At 41.1% G+C, this 19,512-nt stretch overlaps 1 protein-coding gene across 1 annotated transcript in view; it reads right to left on the bottom strand.

Annotated features, from left to right (window-relative positions):
* CRYBG1 (crystallin beta-gamma domain containing 1) overlaps positions 1-19,512 on the bottom strand; it is a gene marked incomplete at its 5' end in the record, with an annotated part of 60,007 nt that overhangs the window by 16,801 nt on the left and 23,694 nt on the right. The window contains 5 exons of the mRNA XM_082855637.1: positions 8,001-8,146; positions 8,238-8,364; positions 9,079-9,227; positions 10,570-10,605; positions 13,419-13,545. Of these exons, the coding sequence (XP_082711763.1) occupies positions 8,001-8,146; positions 8,238-8,364; positions 9,079-9,227; positions 10,570-10,605; positions 13,419-13,545 (585 nt within the window). The remainder of the gene's footprint in view (positions 1-8,000; positions 8,147-8,237; positions 8,365-9,078; positions 9,228-10,569; positions 10,606-13,418; positions 13,546-19,512) is intronic.

Consider the following 19,512-nt stretch of genomic DNA (forward strand, 5'->3'; position numbering starts at 1 on the left):
CGCACGGCAATGAAGAGTGGCCCCAGCTTGCCACAACTAGAGAAAGCCCTCGCACAGAAACGAAGACCCAACACAGCCATAAATAAATTAATTAATTTTAAAAAATTTAAAAAAAAAAGAAAAAAACTATCACACCCATTTGGATAAATATACATTGTATAGCAACTTCCATTTGTTTTACTAATAAGTAATCTGAATAATTTTTCTGGTTCTCCATTAATCTTTTAGGAGCAGATAGATTTGTCTGTAGGACAAATCGAAGTGGCAGGTGAAAGAGTATCTTTACATGAACCTTTTGGTGTTCTTGCTTATCAAATCTTATTCCCTGAGAAAACTCCAATAAGCCCATTTCTCTATATTTCTTTCTAATTCTATTCTAAGGAAACAATTTGGACTTTAAAGAAGTAGCTGTAAAAGTTATTTTAATAAACAAGTCTTTTTGTTATCAATGTTAAAGTATTTTTCCAGAAAGATACTACAGGAAGCTATGTCTCTATTACACAACAAACCACACTGGAAAAAAAAAGCTGACATAAAAAAATGCTTAAAAAAAAAAGATAATAAAACAGCTAAATAATGAAAATTTTGTTTCAATCAGGATTTCCAACATGACACAACTATGTAATAAGCAAAATTGAACAAACTCTTGAGAATACTAAGAATGAATCTCTTTTGGAATGTTTTCATATTTATCTTTTAAATGATCCACACTCAGAGAGGAAAATCAACAAATTACTGATGGTATTTCTTATACAAAGATAAAGTCTTTGAAGGGAAAAGAGTTTTTCAATTCTGTTATATTCAGGAGATACTGTTTTCTCCTCAGTTAATTCATAGCGCTATATCGATCCACTCACAGCTTAAAGAAATAATACCTTTATGCCCATATATATGCTCAGAACTTTCCAAAATGCATTCACATCTATTATCACATTTAATCTTTTAGGGATGTAACACAGAATAACAAATAATAAACCTGACTTCGTATTAGATCTAGTCCTTTAGCTTTAACCTTTGTGCTCTGTTGCCTGTGCTTAGTCATGCTGGCTCTGCACCTTTATAAAGGAATGCTGCCTACTGCCTGAAATATACATGATGGTCCATTCTCAAGGCTCTGACCTTTAAAGCTTTAGTGTAAAACTTTTCCATTCACATAGAGATAAATCAAGTTGCAGAACAGAAAATAACAGCTGTCTTGTGGAGGTTTCTAGGAACACTGTGACCAAACGTACGTGGACAGCTGCAAGAGCAAAGGATTCCAGCACCAAGAAGTTGGCAACAACCTACCACAGCCCCTCGCCTTTTAGTATAAGAGAAGCCTGAATTCTAAGTCGGGGAGGATGGTTCTTTGGGCCACTAGCCCACTATCTTCTCCGTCTGCTGGCCTTCTAAATAAAGTCACTATTCCTTGCCCTAACACCTTGTCTCTCGATTTACTAGCCTGTTGTGCGGCGAGCAGTACGCGCTTGGACTCGGTAACAGGGAGGTACTGGTTTTCACATTTTACTGAGAAGAAAACCTAAAGACAGAAAAAGTAATTCATTTATTCATTCAACAAACTGATTGGCCGTTTACCATGTGCTGGGAACCAGACTGGCACTAGGAATGCAAGATGAAAAAAAAGACAAAATCCTTGCCCTCGAAAGTTCAGAGATGGGTACGGAGCATCACGTGGTATTATTTGTTGGTGTTTGTTCTGAATGGGAAGGGACCTGTCAGTTAGTGGCCAGGGATGAATGAACCCTTGACCAAGTCTCCTGAGGCTCACCAGGTCTCTTCACCTTGTGACCCGAACTGCCACCTACCCTTGTAGTTTTTTCATTTACCATTCCATTAAGCCATACCTAAAACAGCCCACATGCTTCACCACTACAACAGATTACAATTTTACTATCTAAAGGGTTTGACTTAAAAACTCAAGTGCAGTTATTACTTGGAAATGAGCAGCCATCAAGAAGAACACTGTAAAAATCTCAAGCGATAATTAGCTACGGCAGCTAGTATCTGGGGACTCATTTCTGGACAGCTGAATGGAGAAACTGCTAGAAGCCCCAATCACAGTCTATTTCAGAAAATGCCGCTTTCCCACTTTAGAACCTCATTAGCAACTTTAAAATCCTATTCTTCAACGTTGTGAAGTGAGGAATTAGGAGGCCTGGTTCTAGGTGTGGTCATGACATTAACTTTCAGATAACTTTAAAGAGGTCATTCAACCTTTGTCAAAGTCCGTATTTTCATTTTTAAGTAAGGGCATTGACCAAGATCCCAGTGTTGACAGGGTGGGAGGCTGTACAGCTCACAGGTGCCTGTGTGTGTGGCCTCTGTTCACACAGCCTTTGGCTTATCACGAGTCATGAAGAGAAAACAGAGCGGGGGGCCCAGGACACTGCTATGTGGGGAGGAATTTCTGCAGAGCAAGTACATCTACTTTACAAAAGCCAAGACCTAAAAACAAAAAAAATTAAAGAGGATAAGACATATCACAGAAAAGTCGTCTTGGCAAGGCTCTGGGTCTATAGCAAGTTAGAGGGAAACAGAGAGGGTAAAGTCCTTTTTGCTTGATTGTTTGATTTTAAGGTTTGGAGGGAAAACAGCCCGTGAGGAGGGAAAGTCTGAATATGCAGGAGAGAAGGTGACAGCTGAGCAAACCTTGGATGACACTTTAGCCAGTGCTTTTTTAAAAAAAAGCACAACTGTGAGTACTGTATTTCCCTATAAAGCAAAATAAATTACCTGTAAGAAAATACCCGACACCCAAGTATGCCTATCTAACCCACTGAAATTGAAAAAGGAAAACCATTTATTAAAATGTCACTTGAATCGACAATAGTGTTGTTTTCCTTCCAAGATGCAGCCCCCAATCCAAAATTCATTTCTGAGATTCTCTGGTATATCTATGATCTAGAGGCTACTTATAACTTACACCTGAAACTCTTAAGAAAAAACTCCTTCCTGTCCTTGTTTAAGCATATTCCGTACATGTGAGTCAACACTTCTCTGTCTATAAGATTGCCAAGTATAAGGACAAACGGGTCTTAGCCTCCTGGGGTCACTGCTCAGAATTTAAGGGCAGCAGGGCAAACCTGCCCTTCTGTGGAGGGAAAAGGAAAAAACTCAAAATCAACACTTTAAAAAAAAATCTGGACTCTAGAAATATTTCATTTTGCTCTGAGTTTTAAAAAAATTAGTCCAGTTTCCACTATTTGAACAAGAGGACAGCACAGAACTAGAAAATGATTAGGAGGGATGTGTAAAGGCATCTCTTTTGATGTTTCAACAAGAAACAAAATGCGGTTCCTAAAACCTCATTTGCTGGATTTGTAAGGATGCTTCCTGAAGGCTGTTCTCAGTTTCAGAGCTAATAATGAGTTTACCACCCAGGGAATTTATTACGCATGTGATAGTGGCACATCTCAACCTTCCTATCCTGCAGGGCTGAACTCCAATGCTACCTCCTCCGAAGTCTTCCCTGTGTCCAAACTGGAAATTAATCTCTCTCTGCCGTGGATCCCCAAAGCACTTAATCTTTCTGTATTTTGTAGCAATAATTAGGTTTCATATAAATACTGTAACTTCTTTGAGGATGTAATACAATGCTTTGCACATAACAGACCTCAATAAATATTTAGCAAACGATGGACTGAATGAAATATGAGGAAGCAGCTGGCCCTGGTAAGTACAGAAGCGCTTCTATAACCACAGAATTTAAAAGGAAGTTGTGTGTGTGTGCGCGCACACATGCATGCCTCCTTTCAACTTCCTCCCAACAACAAAACTCAACTGCTACAACCCCCCCCAAAAAAGCCTAAGCCAGGAAATGTAACTAGAAATAACTAAAAATAGAAACATATAAAAGCAACATTTTATAAAGGAAAGGGATTTTAAGTAAGGGTTGGATTAAAAAAAGAGACTGGCTCCAGGCACAATAATTCTACAGGTGCTAACAGCATAATCTACATAAATGCCCTAAGTGAATTCCACCCAGCATCCTTTTGCTTCCTCTGCTAGGGTACATGACTGGGCTCTGACTAATGAAACCAACACACCCGGTGAGTATGAAAATGTGCAACTGTTTCCCCACATTGAGTTGGTCATTGTATTTTCCCTCTAAACCAACACAAGAATTTAGTGAACGTGACTAACACTAAAAGCATATTACACTGTAGACACATCTCAAATATCCAGGGCTATTGTGGGAAGCCCCTTGAAATACAGTAGAGTTGAGGTTAGAATGACGCATAGTCTATGTTACTCATAGCATAAGAGCCTAACACCAAACATTTTTAACAGAATCAGTGTCAAATGATTTCATATGACCATTTAAGAATACTCTCACTTATAACAAATTATAACTGACATCAGCCTGGACCATAAAAATAACTGTATAACTCACTTTAACAGACATCTGCTTTTGCCAATCCAGTATCTGTACCCACTCTTTCTGATGTGCCTGGGGAACTCCTCAGCCCTATATACACTAGTACTCCCCATGGGACTGACCCTATATCTCAGCTGCAGGGCTGGGCATGTAACACAGGCACAGCCATCTCCTTGGCTACAGCAATTGATTCAGACAGGTGCACGTGACTTAAGCATACAGAATCAAAGTCAAACCTGGAACTTCTGTGGGAGAGAGAAGCTTTCCCCTAGAAGCAGTGAGATTTGAGAACAAAAGCAAGATGCTCCCGCCACAGGTCCCAGATAGAAAGCGGAACAGGGAAGAACAAATCTGACTCCATACTGGATCCTTTTCTTTACTTTAACCTTATTGCTTTTGCTACAAGTTAATCCCTAAAGGGATGTTGCCACAGCTTAAAGTCAACAAAATAGCCCACCTCTGGGAACCCTGCCTCCCATGCCCAAGTGTTAAGCTAAAATACTTTTGTTTGAGTTCACAGGAAACATCTCCACAAACCTGGCTGCAGGAAAGAAGAAATTAGCACATCCTCTGGGGAGGCTGGTCAGAACCAAGAAGTATTTGCAACAATGTATCACCTTTTTAACTTTACCTCCTCACCTCCCCCTGTTTGTTCTATAAAAGAAACTAGCATCCAGGGTTTCCCTGGTGGCGCAGTGGTTGAGAGACCGCCTGACGATGCAGGGGACCTAGGTTCGTGCCCCGGTCTGCGAAGATCCCACATGACGCGGCGCGGCTGGGCCTGTGAGCCATGGCTGCTGAGCCTGCGCGTCTGGAGCCTGTGCTCCGCAGCAGGAGAAGCCACAACAGTGAGAGGCTCACGTACTGCAAAAAAAAAAAAAAAAAAAGAAACTAGCATCCAAACCCCAGCAAGATGGCTCTTTTGGACACTAGTCTGCCACCTTCTCAGTCTCCTGGCTTTTCAAATAAAGTTGCTATTCCTTGTCCCAAAACCTCATCTCTCGATTTATTGGCCTGTTGTGTGGCGAGCAGTAGGAGCTTCACCTCGGCAACAAAAGTACCTGCCTAAAGTGTAGCCAGCATAGCAAAAGCACGGTCAAGAGACAGAGAGAGACCAAGTCCTAATGACAGTGTCTGAATCTGCGTTTGCCGTGACGCAAGCAAAATCTCTCCCAGGACTTTTCAGTTATGCACGTCAATATATTGCATTTTTATCATTTATGCCAGTTTAGACTGACCTGCAGTCACTTGCGTCCCAAAGAGTCTTGACTAATCATCTTTCAATAAAAACTTACTTTAGCATTAGTAAAACATTCAACTGCTAATTCCAGGTACACTGAAACAATTATTTTTATATTAAAATAACATAGAGCCCAGAAATGAACCCACCTACATGGTCAATTAATCTACCACAGAGGAGGCAAGAATATACAAAGGGGAAGACAGATTCTTCAATAAAGCATTTTGGGAAAACTCAACAGCTACATGCAAAAGAATCAAATTGGACTACTTTCTCACACCACATAAAAAAATAAACCCAAAATGCATTAAAGACTTACACGGAAGACCTGAAACCATAAAACTCCTAGAAGAAAACACAGGCAGTAGGCTCTTTGACATCAGCCTTAGCAATATTTTTTTGGATGTGTCTCCTCAGGCAAGGGAAATAAGAACAAAAATAAACAAAAGGGACCACATCAAACTACAAAGCTATTGCACAACAAAGAAAACTATCAACCAAAGAAAAGGCTGCCTACTGAATGGGAAAAGATATTTGCAAACAATGTATCTGGTAAGGGGTTAATATCCCACGTATACAAAGGACTCATACAACCCAACATCAAATAAGCAAGCAACCCAATTACAAAATGGGCAGAGGACCTAAAGAGACATTTTTCCAAAAAAGACCTAGTATGGCCAAGAGGCACATGAAAAGATGCTCAATATAATTAATCATCGGGAAAACGCAAATCAAAACCACAATGAGATATTGCCTCACACCTGTCAGAATGGTTATTATCAAAAAGGCAACAAACAACAATTGTTGGTGAGGATGTAGAGAAAAGGTAATCCTTGTGAACTGGGTGGGAATGTAAATTGGTGCAGACACTGTGGAAAACAGTATGGAGGTTCCTCAAAACGTTAAAAATAGAACTACTATACAATCCAGCAATTTCACTTCTGGGTATTTTTCCAAAAAAAAAAAAAAACCCACCAAGGGCTTCCCTGGTGGCGCAGTGGTTGAGAGTCCGCCTGCCGATGCAGGGGACACGGGTTCGTGCCCCGGTCCGGGAAGATTCCACATGCCGCAGAGCGGCTGGGCCCGTGAGGCATGGCCGCTGAGCCTGCGCCTCCGGAGCCTGTGCTCCACAACGGGAGAGGCCACAGCAGTGAGAGGCCCGCGTACCATTAAAAAAACAAAAAAACTCACCAAAAAACAAAAATACTAATTCAAAAGGATATGTGCACCTCTATGTTCACTGCAGCATTATTGACAATAGCCAAGATATGGAAGCAACCTATTTATCTACATGGATAGCTAGATGTGGTCTGTGTCTCTCTCTCTCTATAAATTATATTAGCCATGAAAAAGAATGAAATTTTGCCATTTGTGACAACATGGGTGGGCCTAGAGAGTATTATGCTAAGTGAAATAAGTCAAAGACAAACACCATACGATTTCATTTATATGTGGAATCTAAAAAACAAAACAAATGAACAAACATAACAAAACAGGAAACAGTCACAGATACAGAGAACAGGTGGTTGCCAGAGTGGAAGGGTGTGGGAGGCTTAGTAAAATAGGTGAGGGAAATTAAGAGGTACAAACTTCCAGTTACAAAATAAATGAGTCACTGAGTGAAATGTACAGCATGAGGAACATTATCAATAATTATGTTATATCTTTGTGTGGTGACAGAAGGTAACTAGACTTATCATGGTGATCATTTTGAAATGCATAGAAATACTGAATCACTATGCTGTATACCACAAACTAACATGCTGTTGAAAGTCCAATTATACTTAAAAAACAAACAAACTCATAGAAAACGAGATCACATTTGTGGTTACCAGAGGTGGGAGTCGGGGGGGGAGGGGGAGTTGGAGGAAGGGGGTCAAAAGGTACAAACTTGCAGTTATAAGATAAATACTGGGGATGTAATCTAGAATATGATTAATATAATTAACTCTGCTGTACATTATACATGAAAGTGAGGAAATATAATGGAGCAGGTGTAGGACCATAGGAAAACCAAATGGGACTTTGTCCCAACCTCAGGTTTCTAATGTTAGATCACTATTATTATCTGTTTCCCATCATAAGAAATTCATGAGTTCTTTCCATGAAGAATGACAAGGGAAGTGGATCTGCAGATTTCTATCATGAAACTCAAAAGCCTGCTCCAATGTTATATTACACATAAAAAAAATACTATATGAGAAAGATTTTAAAAAGCAGCTATTAAAATATAGTGGCAGTAAGTATTAAATGGCTGACTTAATGCTTTAGTTTTTGAGATATGTACTTATTGAGTGCTACTCTGGGTCAGAGACTCCATTACTTTAACACAAACCAAAGCGAAACCCATATTTAAAATCCCAATTGGGTTATTGCACTTACACTCCACTCAGTACATTAACAGACTGTGTCTTCACTCCGTATCCAGTCTCCTTTAAATCAGCAACAATTCCTAATACATCAATACTGGAACCTTTGGATCCAAAGTTTTTTTCATTGTACATTATCATGTGAGCATTTGAAAAATCCTATTGAGAAAAAAAAATTCAGAATTCAAAGGCTAGCCGTTTATTATCCCCAAACGCCCTAGTATTAGCCATTAGCTTTTCTTTGACTTACACCTAATACAGGTCGTAAAGACTGAAGTTCTCCACTGTAGCCTCCCCAGTCATTCCAGTCCTTATATTCTCCTTCTTCAAGCAAATACTGATGACCAGTAAAGCCAGGCTTCTCATAAGCAACCCAACTACAACAAAAGAACATGAAGGAGTAGAAATTTTCAGTAGTGTTAAAGTATCAGTTTCATTGACAAATATAAATAGCTATAAAGCTAGACATGGACTCATGCATTATGACTATTGGAATGCTTCCCTAGCATTTAAGAGACTAACAGAATGGCCCCAAGAATTCAACCTAAGATGCACACACCAACGTTCCGAGAAGGGGTGTGGTGGGGTAAGCGTGCATGCGTACACGTGTGTCTGAACGTGTATGTCTAAGAACTGACTCAAAAGAACTTCAGCAAATAAAACTGAATGAACTTTCTTCCACTAGTAATTAAAACATTGTATATTTTGGGCTATTTACAAGCCAGTTGTAAATACAACTGTGTACAATTCTAAAGGAAATATGTTAAGATCTATAAAGTGCAAAATATGATCCTAAAAAATAGAAAGCAAACTAACAGTTCAATAGTTTGGAGCATAATATTAATAAACAAGACTGTAGATTTGATCAATCTGGATGGGCCACTTTATCAGCCTTGCTCAGCTGACTGACCCCAAAACAGCCCATCAAACTGCTGTGTCAGATCCAGGTCACAACCAGCTGAAGAAAACATGTTTGAAATTCACTCTACCATACAATCTGGAATGCTATCTTTGGGAGAGAGAGAACATGTATTTTTACTTTATTAAAGGGAATAAAAAGAAATCCTTACAGGTCACTCCTGTCTACTTACATGCCTCTTAGAACTTTCATAGATCCCACTGATGTAAGGCGCAAATGTTCATTTCCAGTTGTTTCACCTCCTTCCATGATAAAATTACACACCTCTTTTTCTAGTTCCATACATTTTCCTTCAAAGAAAGGCTTTTCATAAATAACTACCTATAACATAAATGAGATATGCTAGTAATTTGTTGAAAGTTAAATATCTCAATAGCCAAACATTAAATTAGTCACTTAATATCACTAAGTCCTGGGACACAAATTAAAATGTTCTAATATTTTTTAGGGCTTCCCTGGTGGCGCAGTGGTTGAGAGTCCGCCTGCCGATGCAGGGGACACGGGTTCGTGCCCCGGTCTGGGAAGATCCCACATGCCGCAGAGCGGCTGGGCCCATGAGCCATGGCTGCTGAGCCTGCGCGTCCGGAGCCTGTGCTCCACAACGGGAGAGGCCACAACAGTGAGAGGCCCACATACTGCAAAGAAAAAAAAATGTTCTAATATTTTTTAAATTAATTAAATAACAGTATCTTGTAATTATTTTATAAATTTATTCATTTTTGGCTGCATTAGGTCTTCGTTGGCTGTGCGCAGGCTTTCTTTAGTTGCAGCAAGCAGGGGCTACTCTTTGTTGTGGTGCGCAGGCTTCTCATTGCGGTGGCTTCTCTTGTTGTGGAGCATGGGCTCTAGGTGCACGGGCTTCAGTAGTTGTAGCATGCGGGCTCAGTAGTTGTGGTGCGCAGGCTTCTCATTGCGGTGGCTTCTCTTGTTGTGGAGCATGGGCTCTAGGTGCACGGGCTTCAGTAGTTGTAGCATGCGGGCTCAGTAGTTGTGGCGCACGGGCTTAGTTGCTCCGCGGCACGTGGGATCTTCCCGGACCAGGGCTCGAACCTGTGTCCCCTGCCTTGGCAGGCGGATTCTTAACCACTGTGCCACCAGGGAAGCCCCATCAAATGTAATTTTAAAAATCAGAAATTTTTTTCTGCTGTGGTGTAGCCTGAAGTCAAGGTTCAAAAGACAGTTTATGCATAATTGGTTTTTGTTCAATGTCTAGAACTGATATTTAGAATTTTGCTCAGGCCAAACTAAAGGAACCAAAGTATTCTAAGTTGCTTTAAAAATGAAACAAACTATAGATCAAACTATGTGTCATAGATGTGTGAAGTAGAACTAACAGAAAGAGCATTTGGGAGTAGGGAGAACTTGTCTTGAAAAGCGAGGTTTTTCCTTGCTAACTGGCAAGTAGCAACAGGTCCTGCAGTTAGTAAATACAACCACAAACTACAAACTTAATACAACAGCGAACGCTTTGAGCCATGGCTACGCATACTGTTAGTGACAACTGGTGCCGTCAGCATCACCTTCCAGCCTGAAGGATGCCGTGTAAGTTGGACAACTTCCTTTGGCTGCAATTATGTTTTATGGAAGCTGATATGTAAAATCACACAAGTATTACCTTCGTGGAGATGGAACGGGAATAAAATTTTTAAAATACATAGATTACCTTTGGATCGATAGGGAATTCAACTTTACGGCCACCCTGAAAAGAAAAATAACATAATAAGAGAAGCGGTTTGTCACTGATACGTTACCATTTTCTACTACCCACAGCAGTCTGCGGGTAAGCCACGGAACTGCAGAGCAACCACATTCCTGTTTGTTTAATCAATGCTGAGACAGTTCTAAAATTACCAAAAATGCAGGGAAGATATAGGAAGACTTAGAGCAGAGTCTCACAGAGGCGGTCTATAAGCTGAATCTGTACAGTAGCTGTGCTTTTTAACCAAATGAGTCTTAGGGTTTTTTTTTTGTTTGTTTTAACTCAGTAAACTTCTCAAAAAAAAAATGCGTATTTCTCACTTACCTTAAAAAGGAGTCCTAAAATCTGACATCTCTGGACCCAAATTCTCACAGGCAGCAACCTTCACCATCTGCGCTTATTAACTGGGCTCACCCTCCAGCCAGGATACAGGCTGCGGTTTGCCTGTCTCCACCTCTTCCGCAGTTCAACTCCCTGCCAGCCTACTCACGCCTATTTGCTGCCTGGCCCCGGAGGCATTTGATTTTGCAACCGCTGGCTTACAAAACAGTTGAAGTTCCCTCAAGTTCACAATATGATCTGAAGGACTTTTGAAATAACCAGGTAAACTGTTAGATAAATTTAAAACATCCCGAAGGATGGGTCTATGGGGGTTGCTCTATTTTTATAATAAAAATGGTTTTTTTAATCCAAAAATCTCACTAAAAATCAACCACAGAAGAGGTATCTCATACAAATATTAAATAGGGTAAAAGTTAAAATCAGCAGTGGGAAAGTAAGAAGGATAGTTTTCACCTCTATGTTTAAAAGCCTTAAAAAAAAGTACAGCCAAAGACACTCAAATACAGCAAATGAACTGTAATTATAAAGGAATGTGGCTGATTTTATCAACAAACCAGGGCTCACACAGCCAAGTAAGTACGCTTTTCAAAAGTAATCCTTTCGGAATGCTGTGAACTTCACAGTTCTGCTGCTTACCATTAAAAACTGCCACCAACCCACTACCGGGCATGTACCCTGAGAAAACCATACCTCAGAAGATACATGTAGTATGTGGTGGTGGCAGTGGGGTGAACTGGGAGATTGGGATTGACATAGATACGCTAATTTGTATAAAATAGATAACTAATAAGAACCTGCTGTACAAAAAAAATAAAATTTACTTACGTAAAAAAAAAACAAAAAAGATACATGTACCACAAATGTTCACTGCAGCACTATTTACAAGAGCCAGGACATGGAAACAACCTAAATGTCCGTCGACAGACAAATGGATAAAGAGGACGTGGCACATATGTACAATGGAGTATTACTCAGCCATGAAAAGGAACGAAACTGAGTTTTTTGTAGTGCGGTGGATGGACCTAGAGTCTGTCATACAGAGTGAAGTACGTCAGAAAGAGAAAAACAAATACCGTATGCTAACGCATATATATGGAATCTAGAAAAATGGTACTGATGAACCTAGTGGTAGGGCAGGAATAAAGATGCAGACGTTGAGAATGGACTTGAGGACATGGCGGGGGGGAAGGGTAAGCTGGGACCAACTTAGAGAGTAGCACTGACATATATATATACTACCAAACGTAAAATGGATGGCTGGTGGGAAGCTGCTGCATAGCACGGGGAGATCAGCTCGGTGCTTTGTGACCACCTAGAGGGGAGGGATAGGGAGGGTGGGAGGGAGGCTCAAGAGGGAGGGGATATGGGGATATGTGTGTGCATACAGCTGATTCATTCTGTTGTATGGCAGAAAATAACAACATTGTGAAGCAATTATACTCCAATAAAGATGTATAAAAAAAACCTGGCTTCAAAACCTGAGGTGATTCTTTCATACATTCATAAAACTAACAAAACTTTGTTCTTTGAAAATGGATTTAACTTTAGAAAAAAGCCCAACATTATTTGCATGAAGACCTGCAGACATCTAGGTAATTAAACTACAAGCTTTGGCAGGAGGGGTAAAATTAAGATAAAAAAATTATCTTCCTGCCTTTCTAATTTGTCTCAAACTGCCTCAGAAGACAATCACGAAGTGGAATTTCAAGAACACGGTTTAACAGGAGCCTCACTCATGCGGTAGGTTTTTAGTGAGCACCTACTACAATGCAGCTCAACATGGGTTGAGCTGCAGACTGGATCCTCCCAAGGCTTAGAGTCTTGCAGATGAAACAGACAAAGAACAAGGCAAAATACAGGGGAAGGAAGCACAGGCCCTTTCTAAGGCAAAAGCTTTGGAGAACAACACTCATTCCGACATCCAGCTCCAGGGCCCCCAAAGCTGCCACCCGCCTGGCCTCCTGTCACTACAACTGGCTGGTCCGCAGCAAGCCCCGTCCTTGCCCAGCTCCGCCCTGGATCATGCAGTGTACTCTGAAACCTTCACCTAAATTAACCCTGCTTGGTTTATAAGACCCTCTTGAATTATCGTGAAGCTCTCCTAATTATCCCCCTTCTCTTTTCTAACACCTACAAGTTGGACTTTATCTGCCCGTCCTCCTGTTCTTCCCCAAAGGTTTAATTCTTCACTTTCTCATTTCTGCTCTGGGCTGAGCTCTGCACACACATCAGTGGCTCTGCAAGGCCGAGAACACCTTGAAGGCCAAGGCCATCGGCTTATCCACATTTTTTCATCTGTAGCATCTAGCAAGTTAACCTTTCTATTATTTCTATCTAGCAATAGGTCCCATCTTCTACATATTTGTTTTTAAAAAGTCTGCTTTATTGCTTTAAAGTCACATCTCATGAATTACCAAAGTTAAGCAAAGAATTACTGATTCTGAGAACACATCGTTGGATTCCATCTTTACCATTTTCAGAGGCCGCATGGATCCAATATACGCCTCCTCTGTATCCCAGAAGGATAAGTCAGGGTATTCACCAGGTTCCAGGATAAAAGGGACACCCTGAAATCCAGGCTCTTCGTAAATCAGCCACCTAAATAAGTACCAAGGAAGGAAGAAACAGAGACAATTCATCATTTCTGTCAGTGGGACACAGCACCCCACTAATGAGAGAGGAACAGAGCAGGAGAGGATGTGGATCTGGACGATGTACGGTTACACTTAGGTAATAGAGCAACATTAAACTCAAGGGGGAAGAGCCATTATATGCGCCTCTTCTTGAGCTTTTACTAGTCTCCCTGGCTTGGCTGTCTTTGTCCACTTATTTTACTTTCTACTATGAATTGCTTCAAAGTGTAAATGTCTCTATTACTTCCAAGTAATGAAAGTAGTTATCTTTTGCACTATATGTGTTTAGAGAGGCTCTACCCAGGAGATCTCAAATGTTTTAAAAGGTTACATCCCATTTGTAACCAAAGAATAGGATGTTCCACCTAATAATTTTTCACAATCAAAAATTAGTAACATCTAGCAAAAGAGCTTACAAGGAATGCCACTCAGAATTCTATGTAATCCTCACAACAATGCTATTGGGAAAAAATACTATTGTCCCCATTTTACAGATGAGGCTAAGTAAATTGCCCAGGGTCACACAGCTACAAGTACCAAATGCAGGGCTGATTCTAGCTGACCCCAAAGCCAAGCTCCCAACCATCCTTTGACAGCAATGCTTCTCTTTCCAGAGAGTGCACTGAACGTAATTTCACAATGACTCAAGATCATCGCAGTGAGTATGACTCAATGCACAGTGACGTCTGTGGGGCTTTTGAAAGTCTAAGGCTGCTTGTTCCCAGGCCCAAAGCTTGTTGAGCTCTTGGACGTGATTTTTATGGCTTTTCAGTAGCACACCCTTCTATCAGACTTGTCAGCTGTCACGTCTGCTGCAGTCAGGAAATCAGAAGCCTCACCCTCCTCTTCGTAAACAAATAAGGAATTCTCGGTGATCACTCACACCCGACAATTCTTTATTAGTCTTGCTAAAGCATCCTAGTTGGGGTAACGTGACCATGTTTCCCGGAATACCGAACCAAGAAGAGGATGGCTGTAAAGGCAATCTTTTACCAGCAAAATGGTTCTGATTCTCCCCTCTTTGTTTTTCTCTTGTTCACAATTTTGGCCCAAGGGCATATTTTTGGTGATGGTTTTTGTTAAAGATTCCCCTGGATGAATCAGCAACTTCGTTCGACTAGTTATACAGAGTTTTATAATCAAAATCCCACTGAAGACCTGTCAACACACACACACACACACACACACACACACACACACACACACACACACACACACACACACGAATGCTGAGAGGCTGTGTGTGGTGTATGGGTGCGGGATCAAAACTAATCCACAGGGTTAGAAGTCAGGATAATAGCTACAAGGACAACCAGGAGAAGGCAGGAATGAGGGGGAGCTTCTAAGACACTGGTTGTGCACTATTTCTTGATCTGAGTGATGGCTACATTTTGAAAATTCACTCAGTTTACACATGTATGATTTGTTGTGCACCTTTTAATACAAATGTTATATATACTTCAGTAAAAAATTAAGGGAAAAAAGAGACATCTTTTAAATATCACTGCAATATCCCTAAACCACAAGAAAGCAGAGGCTAAGAGTGGGGCCCTCTAAACCTCCTTTTGTTTAAAGCATGACAGTTAAGGATGCATTATGTCTTTTTTGGAGCTCACAGCTCTCACACGCACACCGCACACTGATGCCCTAGCTAAATAATGGCAACTTGTCATACACTGTGGTATCTGGCTAACTAGCCACGGGCCTTGAAGTCTGACTCTTCACAAGTAAACAGGGTGAATTTTTCATAAACACAATGGACAGCTCATAAACCAGTGATTCTGAGATTCCGACATGATGCTTACTGAAGTACCCTTTCATTCAGTCTTTCCTCCTATAGTTTGAGGTCCGAGGGTATGTATTCATCTGATACTAAATATCTCACTTTCCTTGAAGCACATGGTTCAGTCACAATAACATTCACAGAAGGAAGGTAATTTGGGGTAAAGGGTAATTTCTCAAAAAACTGAACATATAAACTGCCACACTTGAAAAGACTGCTGTTCTGAGGGTCCCTCCTCAGTGAGTGAGTGCTAAGGGCCTCCTGGGTAACTCAGACATTTATGAATGTTCGGTGGACTCTGGAATTTGAAAACTCATATACAGAGTGTGATCCTTTTCCCCTAAATTCTATTCCAACAAGATACATTATTCACGAGGCGCTCAAGAGAGGAGGAAACTACCTTCAGGCAGTGTTATTTCATTTTCTAAAGGTATTCTTTTATTTTCCCACGTACTCAGATAATGAGCTTTTGCTTACATTATGAATAAACAGTATGACTATAAAGAACTTTTAAAAAAATAACAGAAGTATACATACAAATGAACATTGTTGGACTAATAACAATGGCCATCCATTCATTAAAAACATTTGCATAATTACTCTTTCAGAAATACCCTTTGAGTCAGACAAGAAAAACTGGTCTTATCTTAAACAAACACTGTTCTTAAACAAACAAAGAAACAGTATTTCCGGCTGGATCCTCAGTCTTATTCTCCAGACATGGCTGCACATGAATGTTGGCTACGTACAGAAACCAGCGGGGTACTCAAAAGATTAAGTATGAACGTGCCAACTTTGAGGTTATTCAGAGGAGGGTGAGCTCTGAATCTCAAGCGGGGAAATGTGCCTTTACAATGGGGAGATGTGGGAAGCACCAATTTAACCAAGCAATCAAACTTGGGATCATTAATGAGAAGCAGGCTGGCATGTACCACAAGTTGTGATACAGCATGAATATACACCACTATCTACAGGAAGTAGCAACCTTGTCAAAACTCTTCAATCTGCATCTGATCATACCTGCAGACTCAACCACCTCTATACAGAAAATTCAGGTGACAGAAGAACGAGTTAAATGACATCATGAGGAAACACTCAGAAAATCCAGAATGTAGCACATTCTCTACATTCTACATGTAGCAGCTAATCTAAATTCTTCAAGAAGTCAGTGGCTGGGACTTCCCTGGTGGCTCAGTGGTTAAGAATCCTCCTGCCAATTCAGGGGACACAGGTTTGATCCCTGGTCTGGGAAGATCCCACATGCGGCAGACCAGCTAGGCCCGTGCACCACAATTACTGAGCCTGCGCTCTAGAGCCCGCGAGCCACAACTACTGAGCCCACGAGCCACAATTACTGAAGCCCACACACCACAACTACTGAGCCCATGTGCTGCAACTACTGAAGCCTGTGCACCTAGAGCCCATGCTCCGCAACAAGACAAACCATCGCAATGAGAAGCCCGCACACTGCAAGGAAGAGTAGCCCCCACTCACCGCAACCAGAGAAAGCCTGCACGCAGCAACAAAAACCCAACGCAGGAGATTGGTTCGACCCAACGCAGGAGATTGGTTCAAGATGGTGAAGTAGAAGGACGTGCTTGCACTCCCTCTTGCAAAAACACCAGAATCACAACTAACTGCTGAATAATCATCGACAGGAAGACACCGGAACTCACCAAAAAAGATACTCCACATCCAAAGACAAAGGAGAAGCCACAATGAGACGGTAGGAGGGGCGCAATCACAATAAAATCAAATCCCATAACTGCTGGGTGGGTGACTCACAAACTGGAGAACACTTATACCACAGAAGTCCACCCACTGGAGTGAAGGTTCTGAGCCCCACGTCAGGCTTCCAAACCAGGGGGTCTGGAAAAGGGAGGAGGAATTCCTAGAGAATCAGACTTTGGAGGCTAGCAGGATTTGATTGCAGGACTTTGGCAGGACTGGGGGAAACAGAGACTCCACTCTTGGAGGGCACACACAAAGTAGTGTGCACATCAGGACCCAGAAGAAGGAGCAGTGACCCCATAGGAGACTAAACCAGACCTACCTGGTAGTGTTGAAGGGTCTCCTGCAGAGGCGGGGGGCAGCTGTGGCTCACCAAGGGACAAGGACACCAGCAGCAGCAGTTCTGGGAAGTACTCCTTGGCGTGAGCCCTCCCAGAGTCCACCATTAGCCCCACCAAAGAGCCTGGCTGGGTAGGCTCCAGTGTTGGGTCACCTCAGGGCAAACAACCAACAGGGAGGGAACCAAGCCCCACCTATCAGCAAATAAGTGGATTAAAGTTTTACTGAGCTCTGCCCACCAGAGCAACAGCCAGCTCTACCCACCACTGGTCCCTCCTATCAGGAAACTTGCACAAGCCTCTTAGATAGCCTCATCCACCAGAGGGCAGACAGCAGAAGCAAGAACTACTAAAATCCTGCAGCCTGTGGAACAAAAACCACATTCACAGAAAGACAGACAAGAAGAAAAGGCAGAGGGCTATGTACCAGATGAAGGAACAAGATAAAACCCCAGAAAAACAACTAAATGAAGTGGAGATATGCAACCTTCCAGAAAAAGAATTCAGAATAATGATAGTGAAGATGATCCAGGACCTCAGAAAAAGAAGGAAGGCAACGATCCAGAAGATGCAAGAAATGTTTAACAAAGATCTAGAAGAATGAACAAACAGAGATGAATAATACAATAACTGAAATGAAAAATACACTACAAGGAGTCAATAGCAGAATAACTGAGGCAGAAGAACAGATAACCTGGAAGACATAATGGTGGAATTCTGCTGCGGAACAGAATAAAGAAAAAAGAATGAAAAGAAATGAAGACAACATAAGAGACCTCTGGGACAACATTACACGCAACAACATTCGCATTATAGGGGTCCCAGAAGGAGAAGAGAGAGAGGAAAGACCAGAGAAAATATTTGCAGAGATTATAGTCAAAAACTTCCCTAACATGGGAAAGGAAATAGCCACCCAGGTCCAGGAAGCGCAGCAAGTCCCATACAGGATAAACCCAAGGAGAAACACACCGAGACACATAGTAATCAAATTGGCAAAAATTAAAGACAAAGAAAAATTATTGAAAGCAGCAGGGGAAAAACGACAAATAACATACAAGGGAACTCCCATAAGGTTAACAGCTGATTTCTCAGCAGAAAGTCTACAAGCCAGAAGGGAGTGGCATTATATACTTAAAGTGATGAAAGGGAAGAACCTATAACCAAGATTACTCTACCCGGCAAGGATCTCATTCAGATTCAATGGAAAAATCAAAAGCTTTACAGACAAGCAAAAGCTAAGAGAATTCAGCACCACCAAACCAGCTCTACAACAAATGCTAAAGGAACTTCTCTAAGTGGGAAACACAAGAGAAGAAAAGGACCTACAGAAACAAACCCAAAACAATTTAGAAAATGGTAAAAGGAACATACATATTGATAATTACCTTAAATGTGAATGTATTAAATGCTCCAATCAAAAGACACAGGCTTGCTGAATGGATACAAAAACAAGACCCATATATATGCTGTCTACAAGAGACCCACTTCAGACCTAGGGACACATACAGACTGAAAGTGAGGGGATGGAAAAAGAGATTCCATGCAAATGGATATCAAAAGAAAGCTGGAGTGGCAATACTCATATCAGATAAAATAGACTTTAAAATAAAGAATGTTACAAGAGACAAGGAAGGACACTACATAATGATCAAGGGATCAATCCAAGAAGATATAACAATTATAAATATATATGCACCCAACATAGAAGCACCTCAACACATAAGGCAACTGCTAACAGCTGTAAAAGAGAAAATCGACAGTAACACAATAATAGTGGGAGACTTTAACGCCTCACTTACACCAAGGGACAGATCATCCAAAATGAAAATAAATAAGGAAACAGAAGCTTTAAAAGACATAATAAACCAGATATATTTAATTGATATTTATACGACATTCCATCCAAAAACAGCAGATTACACTTTCGTCTCAAGTGCGCAAGGAACATTCTTCAGGATAGATCACATCTTGGGTCACAAATCAAGCCTCAGTAAATTTAAGAAAACTGAAATCATATCAAGCATCTTTTCTGACCACAATGCTATGAGATTAGAAATCAGTTACAAGGAAAAAAAATGTA

The sequence above is a fragment of the Leucopleurus acutus genome, assembly GCF_964270905.1.
Source record: "Leucopleurus acutus genome assembly, chromosome: 15".
NCBI lineage: Eukaryota > Metazoa > Chordata > Mammalia > Artiodactyla > Delphinidae > Leucopleurus > Leucopleurus acutus.